Here is a 15,312-nt window from a genome sequence, read left to right on the forward strand (position 1 = left end):
AAAAATGTGTTTATAATCTGTAATGTAAATGGAAGCATAACAACACTTCTTCTTTCCAATACAGCTAGATTACTGATAGGAATTATATGAAAGTTCTAGTACTGTGCCAGCTGTTCACAGATCTTTATCAGAGCTACCCTCGGAACACAAAATCCAAGCAGGAGCAGAAGGTGATATTGTTTAAGAGTAGACTTGGGTCAGCTGCTAAACTTTTTTCCCTTCAGTTGTATCTGTTTATGTGTACATATATATATGTGTGGCTTTTCTTAATTGAAACACAGGATGCGGCAAAGAAGCAAAGACTTTGTGGGGGAAAACCTCACTGCGATAAATTTGTGAGGACTGAATACATTTCAGAACATCTGCAGTCACCTCGTAAGATGAAACTTTAAACATGAAATGCTTACCAAAAGCGCATCAAAGCATCTTTGTTCTCAAACTTACACTCAGAATTTGCTGTTTCTGGTGGTTTTAAGTAGTTTACAAGCCTAAGAAGCAAGGCAGATCCATTCCTAACACTGTCAGTAGAATTAACAGAAGGGAGGCTGTGCTTTAGTTGTATGGAGTGGAAGGTAGTAGCTGTAAGGTCCGTGTTTCGGGACATCAGCGAAGGCGTAGCTGTGTGATGGTGGTCAGCCTAGACTACAGGCAGGTTTTGGCTGGTGCGCGATGAGGTTTGAGGTTGCTGTGGTTGGTTTGTCTCCTCCGCGTTCCTGATGGACGTTCCCTGTTCAGGCAACAGGGAGCTGGGCAGCTGGTGCCGCTCACGGGAGCTTTGCTGCAGAGGTGCTAGCACCACAACTCTTCAGGACATTATTAGTGGACAGTATTAGTGGTGTTGCTCAGTCCTAAGTGCAGGGTGAGCCCTGTTCCAGTCCATGAAGTTGCTGGTGAGCCGAGAAGCCCATTGCACCATGGAAAATCATTTGGGACACTGGGAGGTTTTTAGTTTTGGCTGCCACCTCGGATCGTCGCAAACACCTGTGAGCATTGCGCGATGCTTAGTGTAGAAAAGGCAAGTTTGTCACCAAACTCAAATTGCTGTGTTAGATTTCCACCGTTTACCTGAGGAGATGGTGACATTTTTGGAACTTCTCTCTGTAGATCTAGAAATGTTCAACATTAAGTATGTGGTAAGGTGGAGCTTTTGGGGGCCTCAAAACTTTTAACAGTCAAGCAGACATAAAGTAGATGGGTGGAGAGAAGACATCTGCTTTCAGAAAGCCAGATAAATGCCAAATCCTCTGTGATACTGGCTTTCTCGTTTGAATGGCTGCCCCAGATTCAGCATGAAAAGGATGAGTATGCCCATCTGCAGCTTGCCAGCCACACCACTTGTGCATACTTAGCCAAAAAGAAATAGTGTCCAGCCACATTAATCAACTAGTATTTCAAAGGAAGAAATGACAATTTTTGTTTAAAGTGGTTTAGCACTTAAATTGGCTTCACAGAAATTTTTAACATAAGCAAACAATTCGTACAGCGAACAAAGCAGCGTTTTGGAAAGTTGCATATATCTTCAGTGTCTGTTTCTGACTCAAACATTAAGGGTTATGTTTTGTTGTACCTTTAAGCCAGCCTATGGATTTCTTAGGGGAGAAATGGCTGTTCACCATCCAGAATTTCCATTTCCATGTGACCGTGGACATGTACAACCTAGCGCACCTCAAATCAGCCGTGTCCTTAAAGGATGTACGTCTCATTGGCCTCGTTGAGCTCTAAGCACACGTCTAAATGCTCTACTTAAGTTATTACTGGTTTTATGCTGCTTTGGATGTGCCGGCCGGCACATAACAGAGTACCTGGGGCCACGATGCCTCTTGTCACACAGCTTTGAAGAGGAGCGAGGCAAATGTGCAGCTCTCTTGCTTTTGTGTACCCAGCCTAAAGCCACAAGTCGCCTGTGCGGAGGAGGAGGGAAGCCTTGTCATATCAATTGCTGCAGTGGCATGGGGTCCACGCTGCTGGCCGGTCCCAGGAGAATGTAGCGCTGAGATGTCAGTAGTGAAGACGCATCTAAATAATCTTAATGGTGTGTTTTCACTGTGATCGGAAAATCTGGAAGAGAGACAGAAAAAAATCCACTTCTGGGGCAGGGAGAGCCATATTCTTATTTAAATGCGATGCAGCAGATTGTAAACCCATAAAGTTCTGTATAGGCAGACATTTTCTTCACAGGATCATGTTAAAAATAGATAAGATTCAACAATGTGCACTTCAAGTAACTAAGAAAACATGGAACTTGCCTTGGAGAAACAAAGATCCCATTGACCAGCGTCCCTGCCTGTAAATTCTGCAGGCTTTGTGGAGATGAACAGTGCCATCTCAAATCACTCAGAAGATGATTTAATGTTAAATTAGTTTGGTTTGGATGTGATTTTGCCATCTGTTATAGTTCATTTTTTTTTCTCTCTGTATACATGTGTGTAGTTAGATCAGTTAGTAGTCTGATAACCATATTAGTGTTAAGGGAGGTTTCTTGCCATCCATTGTGGGTAACTCTGCACCATGCTAATAAACTTAATTTACTCTGTCGTTAACTCTTATTTCCCAGATGTATAGGGGTTGTAACAAAGAAGTAGTTCATGCAATTTTTTTGTGAGGGGAAAAATATATGGTCACATTCATTGCAAGAGTTAATTATTGCCAATATATAATCTATAGCAATGAGGTCACCATGGTTTTTTGCTCTACCAAATGCAATTACTAGCAATGCTTGCAGGAAGCACAGGAGCTACTTGCTGTTCTAGCCAAGGTGATGTTGACTCACCTGTGCCTTCAGCGTGGCCTCTGTGGCAGCACAGATACCTGTGATCTGCAGAGCTCCGCCATCTCGTGTTCATGTAATATATGAAGAAATCCGTCAGGGGGCTTTTTTCTTTGGTTTAGGGTGGAAATTTCAGAATTATCAGAAATACCTAATTTGATTTTGATGTGGTTCTCAGAAACATCAAAGAACTCGAGCAGGAGACTTTCCAACTCCTAATGGGGGGATGGGCTGAGACTGTTGTGTTATAACAAAGCAGTCCAAGGAGAACATATTTGTTGCCTTTTTCTGTGAAATTAATGTACACAAGAACAAACAACTACCTTCATTATCTGACCCTTCCCTGCAAACACACACACCTGCGCGTTTCACTCGTCTTGATACCCCCTTGTTTAGTCGGTTGTAGATCTGCAAAGCAAGTCCTGAATTTATACTGTGAAAATGTGTAGGGGTACAACTGGGGCTGTTCAGCCTGGAGAAAAGGAGGCTGAGGGGAGACCTTATTGCTGTCTACAGCTACCTGAAAGGAGGTTGTAGCATGGAGGGTGTTGGTCTCTTCTCCCAAGTAGCAAGTGATAGGGTGAGAGCAAATGGCCTCAAGTTGTGCCAGCAGAGGTTCAGATTGGATATTAGGAAAAAATTCTTCACGGAAAGGGTTGTGAAGCAGTGGAACAGGCTGCCCAGGGAAGCGGTGGAGTCACCATCCCTGGAGGTGTTTAAAAGGCATTTAGACGAGGTTCTTAGGGACATGGTTTAGTGCTGGAGTTAGGTTATGATTGGACTCAATGATCCTGAGGGTCTCTTCCAACCAAAACGATTCTATGGTTCTAAGAGTAGCAGCTCAACAGAGCAAGTTCTAAGAAAAATGGCGAAGTTAGACTGATGCTATCTGAGATGTGCTGAGATATATGGTGTAGGTGTAATTAACATACTGATTACATGAGATTAAGCTGGGTCATTTATCTGGGCCATCATGCAACTTTTGCTGCCAGCCAGGCAGACGTCCGTGCTGATCACGGGGATCGCCATCACCTTCTGTGAACTTGAATTTCCCTCTCTAGACTTAGACAGTTTACTCACTGCAGTGTTAGGGGTTCCCTCATACTTTTAAAACTTAAAGCAGATCTCCAGACCACCCGCTGCAACTCTGCTGCAGCACAGCTCTCAGGCAGCCCCCTGGTGTCCTGAGCTCCTCCAGGTTGAAGCGAGCGCTCCGTAGCGATGCAGAACAGCAAGGACCACGCATGGGCATTTTTGGTGCAGAGGGACACGTGTGCCAGCTGCTCGGTGCGGGGTCCTGGGGGGGCCAGGCGACGAGGCTGCTCCGGGAGGGCCGGGTCGCGGTGCCCGCGCAGGCAGCAGCCTGGAGGCAGAACCCGGCGGTGAATGGAGCCCTGTGCCTGTGCCGGGGTGGGAATAATCTGCCCTTTCAGTGCTGCCCGACCTCCAGTGTCCTAGCAACCCACAGCTCTTCGGCTGAATATTTTGTGGCGCTCCTCCTTTACGCATGTCAGATATTGGCTGTGATTTGAGCCTGGCTGATTTCTTAATACAGCTTTCAAACAAAAGGCTCGATACAGGAAAGAGGAGAAAAGGGCTCCTTAGGAGATAATTTTATAAAACCACCTATTTTTTTTTTTTTCAGTGTAGGAGTTGCACTGGAACGTTTCCTTGCTTGAGAAAGCACCGAGCAGCGAGTCTGTGCGTTACGTCAGCCTTGTGCTTTGTAGGCGTTTTTTATGGGCCACTGAGGGAATGAACCATGTGTAGGGACAAAATGCATTGGAGAAAAGACAACTGCTTGTGGCCTCAATATGGAAAAAAAAAAAGGTGCAACCAAGTGCTAACTTTTTGAATCTGGTTTTGATTTTTAGCTAGGAAGTTGCTGGCCCTCGCGGCCATACAACAAACATGTACACTCCACACTTAAATAAGTTAAAGACAGTTCAAACTTTTTAATTATTTTTAAGCCTTATAGTTTTCAGAGGTATAATTCGTTATTGTTGCAGGGCTTTTCTTGTTTTTAACAATTGGAGCTGATAATGCAGAGGGGTTTTTTTATTATTTTGTGGTGAATGTGTGAAGGCTTTGTAATAACTTCATCTAAGCTACTCCACAGTGCCGCAGCCTGTGTCTTCGTAGACAGTTAACCACAGTAATATCTCAGCCAAACTTCCCTTGCTGGACCACTAAATACTCGCATAATAATGAACATGGGTCCTGCCAAGCCGAAGCTTGCATGTGGGAGCCGCGGTTCTGGATTGCACCGTCTGCTGCAAGCTGTGTGTCTTGTTCCTCTCTCTGATACGGAGTCAGCCTTTGGGAGACCCGATAGTGAGCACTAAGTTTCTTCAAATAAATAAAACCAATATTTTTTCCACAACTGGAGTGGTGAAGGGGAACTAGTTACATCTTTTCGTCTAACCCACTGCGTGGCAGACCAGAAGGAAACCATTAACACCTGCTGGAAGCAGGAGGACGTCCCATGTTTGCTTTCAAGTGTCTGGTGGCTTTAAACAGTCCCTGCACCATAGGTAAGCTCTTCCAATGAATACACTCAGTGAAAAAAAGGTGTGTCTTCTGGTTCGAATGTGTCTTGGCTCTGATTTTCATGCTTTTTAGCTATTTAAACTGGCTTCTGAAACAACAGAGAATTTTTAGTATTCTTTTTAAAGCAATGCCCCAAAACAGAAGATTCTTAAGACTAATGGCATTCAGACACACGGTCCTAAAGGAACAGAGTGTGACTAGATCAAGAGACGTGGCAGGTGGGTGCTCAGGACTGAAACAGAATACTGTGAGTTTTGGGTTTAGATTCCTCTTCTCCTCTCCTTGTGCTTCGTGAGTTGGTGTCTCTTGTCCCTTTGTGGAGTGCAATGTTCGCTCTCTCCACCTGTGCATCCCAAGCTCTTCTGGCTGGAAGTGAGGTTCTTCCAAGCCATTTCCACCTCCTCATTTCTCCTTGCCTGCAGTAGGGAAGAGGAGGCAATATCCGTGTATTCTCTCTCACCCCATGTGCAGCTGCAGTCTGAAAAAGGGTTGTTCAGTTTCTTGTCGCTCAGGGAAGGCAAGGAGAGTTATGATGATGTGGATCAAAGTTATCTGCAGTACGATTTCAGGACGTACTGCTGAAGTGATATTGTGTTAGCATTTCAGTAAGAACTAGCTACATAAAGGGTTCCACATATTCAAATGTGAGTTTACTTGTAGTAACACTACACTAGGTATTAGAAGGACACAGGACTGGGTTCTTACATGGATTGTTACCAGAAAAGGTTGTACAGCTATGTCAGACTGGCCATGCAAGATGACATTCATCTTAGTAAGAGGTTCTCTCAAACATTTTTGTCCTGATTATCTGTCTCCCAATGAAGCTTCGTATCTTTCAGGAATAAATGCTTGATACTAGACACCATTATCTGAAGAAATCATGTTAGAGGAACCATCCTGAAACAGGATTTACTGCTTTTAAGTGTAGAAATGTACTTATATGCCCGGCCTGCCGATAAACTGTCAAATAACGAAGAAACTTGTAAGGTGCGGATTTGTGAAAATGTGGTGGTCTGGCATGGAGGAGTGAAAGTATGGTGGAAAAATTTATTAAGAAAAAGGGAGGGGGCGAGGAGAGAGGGTTGGTGTCTGAGTCTGGGTGAGTTATTTGGAGTCACCACTGACGTGGAGGGTGAGGATTTCACCATGTGCAGTTGGTTTGTGTGCAGCCTCAGCCGACACGGAGCCGTGTGTGCAGTCGTTGTCTTGACCATTGTAATGAACAGTGGTAACACTGGCTGTTGTGACATGGGGTGGGCAAGGAAGGACAGCTGTCCTTGCAATTAGTACCTCACAGCGTGTTTCTTCATAGTGTGTCTGGGGCTACCAGGCAGCCTGATTGATTTTCTTCAGGAGAAGCCTGTTGACTGGTCACGATGTGGGGAGAATGAGGCCAGATTGGGTTTTAGTCTGCAGGGACTGGAGGCTTTAGTGAGGATGACCTCAGATGAAACGGCAACAGATCGCTCACAGGTGGAGAAGGAGGGTCCACAAAAAGTCCCAGCTGGGGCCCGTGCTGCGAGTCGCACCCTCTGTCAGTGCACTGAGACCCTGCCAGAGCAGCTTCAAACCTTAAATCCCTCTTTTCCTAAATGCTCTTAATTGTCTGTCTCGGTTGGCTGGTCCTGCAATTGCTGCTCTGGGACAAACAGCCCCTGAGACTTTCTGTGCATTTCAATGGCCTCTCTGAATAATGTATTCAAGCAGCAAGGGCTCACTGAAAACTTAGGCAATCACATAGATAGCTCTGAACATGCACTTAGAAAACATAAGTATCTCCGGTGTTCAAGCCCGTGCCTCTAAAAATCCATTCCTATTCTGTGAATTTTTAACCAGTGTGTAAGAAATTACACGGAGTGCGCTGATACGAGAGAGGGGGACAAATTCTGTCTTCCTTTAGAAGAAATTCTGCATACCTTTAGAAAGAAAGTTTTGCAAAGAGGCTGCTGCGTATTTACTCAGGGGTAGCATTTGGTCCATACAAACCAAACAAGAAGAAGAAATCTCTGAAATGCAAGAGCACAGTGACAGTGACTAATAAAAAGTAGTTTAAGTAGCTCCAAGTTTGTGAGTTTGTCATTGATCGTTGTCAATGAAAGTGTGAAATGGCAGCAAGCCTCTCTGATTCATTTGAGCATCTTTTCTCCAACAATGAAGCTAATTCCAGCTGTTATCTTCATTACATATAGACAAGCAGGACCTGAAATAGCGTCTTTGTAGATGGACCTAAGTCAGCAGTGTCGTGACCTAGCTGAAATCTTTAGACACTAGTGCAAATGGTCAGTGTGGTAATGCACTCCTTCATAACTCTTAACTGGGCTGCTGTCTTAAAAATACCCTTGAGATGCCCTTGCTTGTAAAGTAAGCTGAGCGACATGCTGAATATAAAAGCAAAGGCATTTTCACATTCATGCACTGAATCTCCTCCTTTGACTGTTTTGGTACAGTGGAAGAATGCTAAAATTACTGTGTTCCTTCTATACACTATTATTTTAGCGTGGGCATCTCTCACCTGCGGCATGAGAGTGGCTAATTCTGAAGTCTGTCTCTTATCTGAAACACTCAGGCTGGAAGATGAGTCACGCAGGTCAGATGCGGTAGTAGGAGTTGAAGAGAAGAGCAGCTAATTGTGTAAATGCTTGCTGCTGGTAAATGCAGTACTTTCATGTTCAGACCTGCAGAGATTGTATAAAAGCGACAGCTTATCATTGCTGAGTTTGCAGTGAAATCCGGCCTGGAGTTTGCAGCAGAAGTTTTTGAGGCACAAGTGGTATTGCAGCGGACCCATGCTTTTTTAGCAAGTTACCTCCAGCAGTGTTAGTAATTTTTAAAGGCTTTTTATGGGGTTTGGGGGTGGATGTGTGGATAAAAGCCAGGAGAACTTTGGACAAAACACTTACTGTTAGTACAGGTTTATCCGAATATTCCTTAACTTACCAGTGCCATATAGTAGAAATACGACATTCTTTGGTTTCATTCTCCTGTACTCTTATGATGTTTGTCTGTGGACACAAATAGTCTGGGACAGTAAGGGCATGTCTTCGCAAACAAAGCAGGCATCAAACTTGTCGATGTTTCGACCTGAACCTGTTCCGGTTACAGCTAACTACATGCTGGAGAAGACAGTAAATGGTTTTTTTCCTTGAAATACATGTGCTCTTAGGTCAGTGGGACCTGATGCTCCAGGTCCTTGGGCAGGACACGCACAGGATCTGATGCTCCTTGTGCAGCATTCCTGAGGTTGAAACTCTGTTGAAAAAGCCAATGCCACCAAATTTTATGTTGCAAGCGACTGAAGAGACGATGGCTAGAAGAGCAGGGGATGAACTGGTTTGTTGGGGGTAGGAAGGTTGAATAAGAATCGCTGAGTGTAATGTTTAAAAAAGGCGAACACTGGGCATGCGGAAATTTTCGTATCAGTTCAGCTAAATTACATATTAGAAGTTAATTTATTCACGCTTTTCAGATTTGTCTGGGAGGAAAGCCTGGCGTTGGTTTTGACTTGTGGAGCTGGTGACTGAGATCAGAAGGCCATGGGGACTGTTTCAGAAAGATCTGGCTTAATAAGTCTCCCAGTTTCTAAAGAAATACCAGTACACATTAGGATGTGAAAACAAGTTCAAAACTTACTCTAAAGCAGGGGAAGACTGACCTATTTTAATTTCTGCTGCTTTTCTCCAGAGTAAAATTGCCACGACTACATTTTAGGAGTAAAAGAGCAGATTTTAAAAGCTAAGACATTGAGAAAAGTTATTTATTTTGAAATAAAAAATTACTTTTTCACATCCACAAAACACTTTTCTAAGCCAGGAAAATCAACACTTTTAAGACACAGTAGCAAAGCTGCCATAGTCCTACTCAAGTTCTCACAGAGAAATCTAGAAACAAGGGACTGGGGGATTTGTTGTCGTTGTTTGGGTTTTGTTTGTGGTTTTTATTTTGTTTTTCCTCCCAATCTCTCTGTGAAGTTCTTTCTGCCTACATAAAATCCGTGAGGCTGCTGTAATCTGCCATTATTGTGCCTGTACTTTTCTGAGGCAGCCAGTAGTTCAGGGAGGAAGAAGGATTTCTGCAGAGGGAAAGGCAGATATCATCTGTGTTTGAATGGAGCAAATAATGTGCAGAACAAAAAAATGTTGTGCTGTGTGTGTTACTCAGATGCTTGGGGTCTCCACTGAGGATGCTGTCCAGGGAAAAGGGATGGTGTCTTTTGAGAGCCTCAGTCAGGCTGTAATCTAAGAAACTGTTTTATCATGAAAATTACGCATAGGTGTTAGATGTCTGTCCTAGTGGCTGCTTCTAATTGCAGTTTCAGGCTAAAGCTCAGAGCAGGCATTTAGCAGCTTAAGGAGCCAGAGTCTCGCCAGCAGAGACTCCAGATCGCATTGAAGCCTTGGCTCCGGCGCTGCCTGGTGCAGATTCAGTGGAGACTTTTGGATTCAGGAAATGATAAATTAGAAGTTGTGCTATGAAAGAGCACACCACAAAAAAACCCACCTTTATCGAGTAGAGCAGACCTGACTTGTAGCTGTTAATTTCATGTTGATGCTCAGTGCCCCAACCTGGCTGTGACCCATGTGAGCCTAGCTGCTGTCTGGTGATTTTGCATGTCAGAGAGCTAAATTTAGTGCTACCATTCCTTGATAAACGTGAAATATCTGTTGAAAACTGAGGTGATTTGAAGTTGAGTATATCCCTCAGGCAATTCTGGAAGCTATCAGTTCACTACTTCTTCTGTTGCCTTCTCTTTAAATTTGATCTTACTTTGCAGGAGCCTTACTTTTAGCAATTACTTTAAATTTTTACTTTGGAAGACATATTATTTTGCAATCAGCTGTGGTTCTGTTGTCTGTCTGAAATTTTCCTACAGAATACAATTTCTTCCAAAGTGTTCATTTGTGAAAGAAGGCCAGTTCTTTTTACCAGCAGCACTGGTAGGAATTTAGCAGACCCCAGAGGTGAGTCCTGTCCTGTGTTACTTTGGTATAAATCTGAAAGTTCGCTTGCTCACCACGGGCAGTGTGAAGGAGCACCACTAAAGATAAGACTGAGCATCAGCTGCATAGGAAACCCTTGGCATGGAGATTCTATGCTATTGCGAGTTTAACTCCTTAGTACTGCAGTGAGCGTCATTCAGGTGGAGACAGTAATCATTCCCTGTCTTAGAAGTGTCTGCAGTTTAACGTTGGGGTATATACAGTACTTGCCATGTGGTTCAATAAATGCACATGCAATTGATTTTTTTTTTTTTAAGTATGAGGAGTCTTGCTGGCTGGAAGTTAAGCTAAAGGTTATCTGTGTCTGCAAGTGTTTGTACAACTGAGGCTGGAATCCTCTTCATCCCCAGAGTAAAACTGCCTGAGATGCAACGTGTCACCAAGTCATAAGGTTGGATGTAACAGAGCCATTAATGCAACAACGTGCGGGGTGGCACAGAGTGGATGTCGCTCCCGAGCCTCCCTGGGACGCGAAGCCCCCGTCACGAGGGAGGGCAAAGCAGCTGCTGGCCGTGGCTGAATTTCTCCATAGCCCCTATCCAACTGCTTTTTAAAACACGAGTTCTCATTTTTGTTCGGTGGTATTGACCACGGAGGGAGGGAGGGCTGTGGTGTTTTCCTGTATGAATTTTAGCCCCAGTACCAAAGGAGGGGGTTGGAAGGTGTTTCACTGTCAAAAGGTGAGTGCCAGGGAAGCGTTTCGCCACGCGGCTCTGCAACAGCGCGGTGCAGAAGGGCTGTTGCACCTACAAAGGAGCCTCCCACCTCTGCTTCAGAAAAGAAATTAATGAAAGGAAGAACAGCAACATTTTGGTTTAGACATTTTGCCTTTTAAAGGAGGGAGGTAGAAGCTAGTCTATCAATATTCTTGAAGCTACCTTATTAACAAATCTGAGTTATCACTGGCACACAGTGTTTTGTTCTAAGCATAAAGGTGCTGATGGAAAAGTTTAGGCTAGATATTTTTAATTAACTTCTAAGTCTGTGCTTTCCCGAAATGACTTTTGAGAAGTTAAAATTTTGGGCAGTCATTTATTTGCAAAGTCGAACATGAGGCATGATTAAAGCCTGTTAATAAATACCAAATTTCCTCTGATTTACAGTTGCTCAGGGCTTGATATTACTGTCATTTCTCCCAGCTGAAGAACTTCAGGTCTTTTATATAAACCATTGATTCTATCCACGAGATCCCACCTTCTGAACTTCTTGCAGAATAGTAAGCGCTGTACCCCAGCTCTGCAAATGACTATGCAGGACACTCAGCTGGTGGGTTAATTCTTCAGGCCAAGAATCCACTCTAAGTGGTGTATTTACATGTGGTGTTATTTTGGTGTCAGGTTTGCTGGTGTTTTGCAGTGTAGCGATTAGCACCATCTTGAATGTGTCCAGGGATGGGGCATCTGCAGCTTCTCTATCATCTTGCGTAGTTTTGTGTGGCTGTGGCTGGTTTGCCTCAAAGTGTAGGGGGAGCACAGGTGACTCGGGGGGTTCTGAGATGGAAGGAGCGGATTCCCGAGGCTCCCAGGGGCAGGAACACACTCATCAGTATTCACAGGCTTTCATGGCTGAGTGGCTAGGGTTATCTGTGTTCTAAATGAAAAATGGTGCCAAAAGAACTGCATGCAAACTAAGGGAAACTTATTTCAGAGAAGCAGAAATTTTGGGGTTGGCTTCACAGCTGAAAATATTTCTGCTGTTCAGAACAACAGCAAACAGAAACTCTTTGAAATACAGCTCATCTAAGATTTGAGGTTCCTTTGGTGAACTTCCATCCCTGTTCATAGTAGATGAATTGTCACTACCCTAAAAATTAAATCTTTTCTGCCTTTCTGTTTTTTGGGTTTTTGTGGTTTGTTTGTTTGTTTTTTTCCAAAACTGTATCACACCACTCTATTTGTGTATCTTCAATATTTGGGATTATCTATGGGGACTGTAAATTCAGTTGCTAAAGAAACAAAACCGTCAAGTATGTAGCTGTTGAGCTGTTGGTTGCCTGTGCGTCTTTCTGTTGTTTCTTCCTGCACAGCAATGGCCTGCGAATATACGAGAAATGGAAAGAGAGCACTGATTGGACTAAATGGCTGTAAATGTTGCATTTATGGAAATTACAGGGTGTAATTACCCCTTGATTTCCATCCTGTAGATATATTTTTATGTGCTCTGAGCTGCCGATGTCCTTTAAGACATTGTGTAGCCAGTTGCTTGCAGTTGTGCGTTGCAGATTCATAAATTTGCCCTTTGTTTACTTCCCCTGACATCTCTAACCATTGCTATTAAAATCGTTGTTTTGAACCTGCTCGTTTTAGATGCCAGACCAGTTTGATCAGACAGTGGTGCTTAACCAGCTGCGCTATTCTGGGATGCTGGAGACAGTCAGGATTCGGAGGGCTGGCTTCCCGGTCCGCAGGCCCTTTCAGGACTTTTATAAAAGGTAAGCACACTGCCTTGTGAGTCACGGGTGCCAAATCAACGTTCCCATGTTGAGGGATAAAGTGAAAATCCAATAACAAAAAAAATCATATGGCAAAAATAGAACTTGTGTCTTAAATGAAGTAATAAATACTCTTTCGTTGCCAGGTATAAAGTTCTCATGAGAAACTTAACTCTGCCTGAAGATTTAAATGAGAAATGTGCCGTCCTGCTTCGTCTGTATGACAACACAAGCACTGAATGGCAGCTTGGAAAAAATAAGGTAAAATAATCTGGCTGTGCATATTGTGGGGATGGTGCTTACACAAAGCTGAGGGGACAGGATTTAGACTGCACAGCTGCAGAGACGTAGTTGTAATGGTAATTACTTCTGGCCTTAAAGGAAGTCATGCATGGCTGTTGGTGCTCTTGAAACCCTTATAGCAACAATTAATGGTCATGCTGAGGAATTTGCTGTCTAAGGCACTCAGACACTGGGGATTTCACTCACGGAGAAAGAGTTCATGTGAATTTTCTGCCACTGCTCACAAGCAATATGTGCAGGGGAGGATCAGAACTTAAACCATGGTAGCTGGATTTTATTGTTTTTAGAAGTATTGAGCATGTGAGGTAACACTTTTGTTCTGCTGGGAGCTCCACTCACACTAGTAAACCCACCTACATGATACCTACTCATTGGCTGCAATCGGGGGTAGGAATTTTAGCCAATGTTCATGTGGCAGAGTTGAGCTCTAAGTGTGTTTGCCGTCCTAGTTTGAAGATCTTTTTCAGAGGTACATTAGACCTCGATGTGTGTCCTACCAGACAACCTGAAATTTGCCCACAACTTTCTTTTCTTTAAAAAAAAAAAAAAATCAAAGTATTTTAATTAAAATAATGGAACTTTAATTTGAGAAATAGAACAATCCAGGTGTTTTTGCATGCTCGTTTTGCCAGTTTGATTTTGGACGACAGCTGTGTGCAGAGCTTCCCTCCTTGCGAATTTGTGCTCTTAGATTTAATGAATGATGTGAAAGTATTGTGTACTTGGGAGAAGATTCCCCATTGCAGGATCTGAGGTTTCCTAAATATTAAAAACACCTGGTGCAAAGGACCAGAGAGTGGATTGCAAACATGAGGCCATCACTGCCAAGGATCAGCCCCCAGGCTTCTGCAGATGGCTTTCTCCTCTGGTTTTTTTCTGGATAACTCCAGTTGGTGCTCCCAGGACTTCTGTAGCGGAGAGAGAATGAAAAACAGGTCCTAAAGGAAAGTTTGTTGAATTATTTGTTACATGTGCAGTTTTTCTGCCAAATGTTAGATTTGTGAAAAAACTTTCTCATTACCATAAGGTAGCAAAAATATTTTTTAAAATCTGATTGATTTCTGTGTGAAATCCTTCATGCTTATCCTCTTCACCCCACAACTGCATAGTTTTGAATGTTTTCCTCCATTCCTCCGCATGCTTAAGGAGTCTGGGAGATGCTATTGGAAAAGTTGATTTAATTGTTTTACAGTTATTGTTAAAGGTAGAATCTGAAATATTCTGATGGCAATTGAAGTCATCTTTTATCCCATGTTTTCAGACAATGGCTTGCAAATAATACAGTGATAATGTTCAGTGCTTTGCTTTATACTTTCAGATGCAGAATATTAACAGTGTTCATGCACAGACCCCAGACAGTGCTTTGGCATCTTAATGGGGCCAAGGCTCACCCCCCCCCACCAGGAGCTTCCTGCACATTTGTAAGAGTCTTAATAAACAGCTTATTGTAGAAGAGAACAAGAGGACATTGGTTGCAGGCTGAACATGGGATGAGGCGCCATCCTGCCCATGTTATTTAAAAGGGGCGATAACAACATTGCGATGATTTAGCTTCAGTGTGAATTCTTCTTGTCTTTCGCATCTCAAGCTGCAATGCACCTGCTCAGGAAAAGGCATTAGCCTGAGCTTAGCATGTGCTTAATGTCCGTTTTTGTTCAGGAAGTAGCCGGATGCCTTTCTGAAGCAGAATTTTGTTGTGTTTTTAAAGCCTGTGTGTGTAGAGCAAATAGATTGCTTACTAAGTGAAAGAATTAGAAAGAGTTGCCCAGCGCAGCTCAGATACCACAACTGTGGGACTTTCTGTGGGCTTTCTTATGTTCCATAGTGTTGGGTAATTTATGGTAAAATGTAGTCCCTTTCTAGCCACATTCAAAACTCACAACTGTGTCTCTCCTCAGGAGTGCTGCTGCTTTGGCTTTGATGATGGACTTTTTCTCCCCTAAACGCAGAGGGAAAACTTATTTCTACACTCCAAAAGTCTGGTTCTTTGGTTTTGGGTTTTTTGTTTGTTTGGGGTTGGTTTGTTTGTTTTCAGCAGGAAAAAACCCGAAACGCTTCAAGGAAACATTGCTGTCTTTGCAGCCCTCCTCCCTCAGCAGAGCCTACACTATCCATGTACTTTGCATCACCACATTGTGGTGTGCAGCCTGGTCTCATCCCCGATAGTCCCAGTGTCACTGAACTGGCCATTTCCAGCTGCTAAGTAACTTGGGTCCTATTTCAGCCTCTCAAATCAGCAAGTTCATGCTAAGTCCTACAAATTT

At 43.4% G+C, this 15,312-nt stretch overlaps 1 protein-coding gene across 1 annotated transcript in view; it reads left to right on the plus strand.

Annotated features, from left to right (window-relative positions):
• The window catches only part of MYO10 (myosin X), a 159,504-nt gene that overhangs the window by 115,367 nt on the left and 28,825 nt on the right, over positions 1-15,312 (plus strand). Inside the window, exons 20-21 of the mRNA XM_065627669.1 lie at positions 12,621-12,745; positions 12,892-13,006. Coding sequence (XP_065483741.1) covers positions 12,621-12,745; positions 12,892-13,006 — 240 coding nt within the window. The remainder of the gene's footprint in view (positions 1-12,620; positions 12,746-12,891; positions 13,007-15,312) is intronic.

Source organism: Caloenas nicobarica, chromosome 2, assembly GCF_036013445.1.
Source record: "Caloenas nicobarica isolate bCalNic1 chromosome 2, bCalNic1.hap1, whole genome shotgun sequence".
NCBI classification, from domain to species: domain Eukaryota; kingdom Metazoa; phylum Chordata; class Aves; order Columbiformes; family Columbidae; genus Caloenas; species Caloenas nicobarica.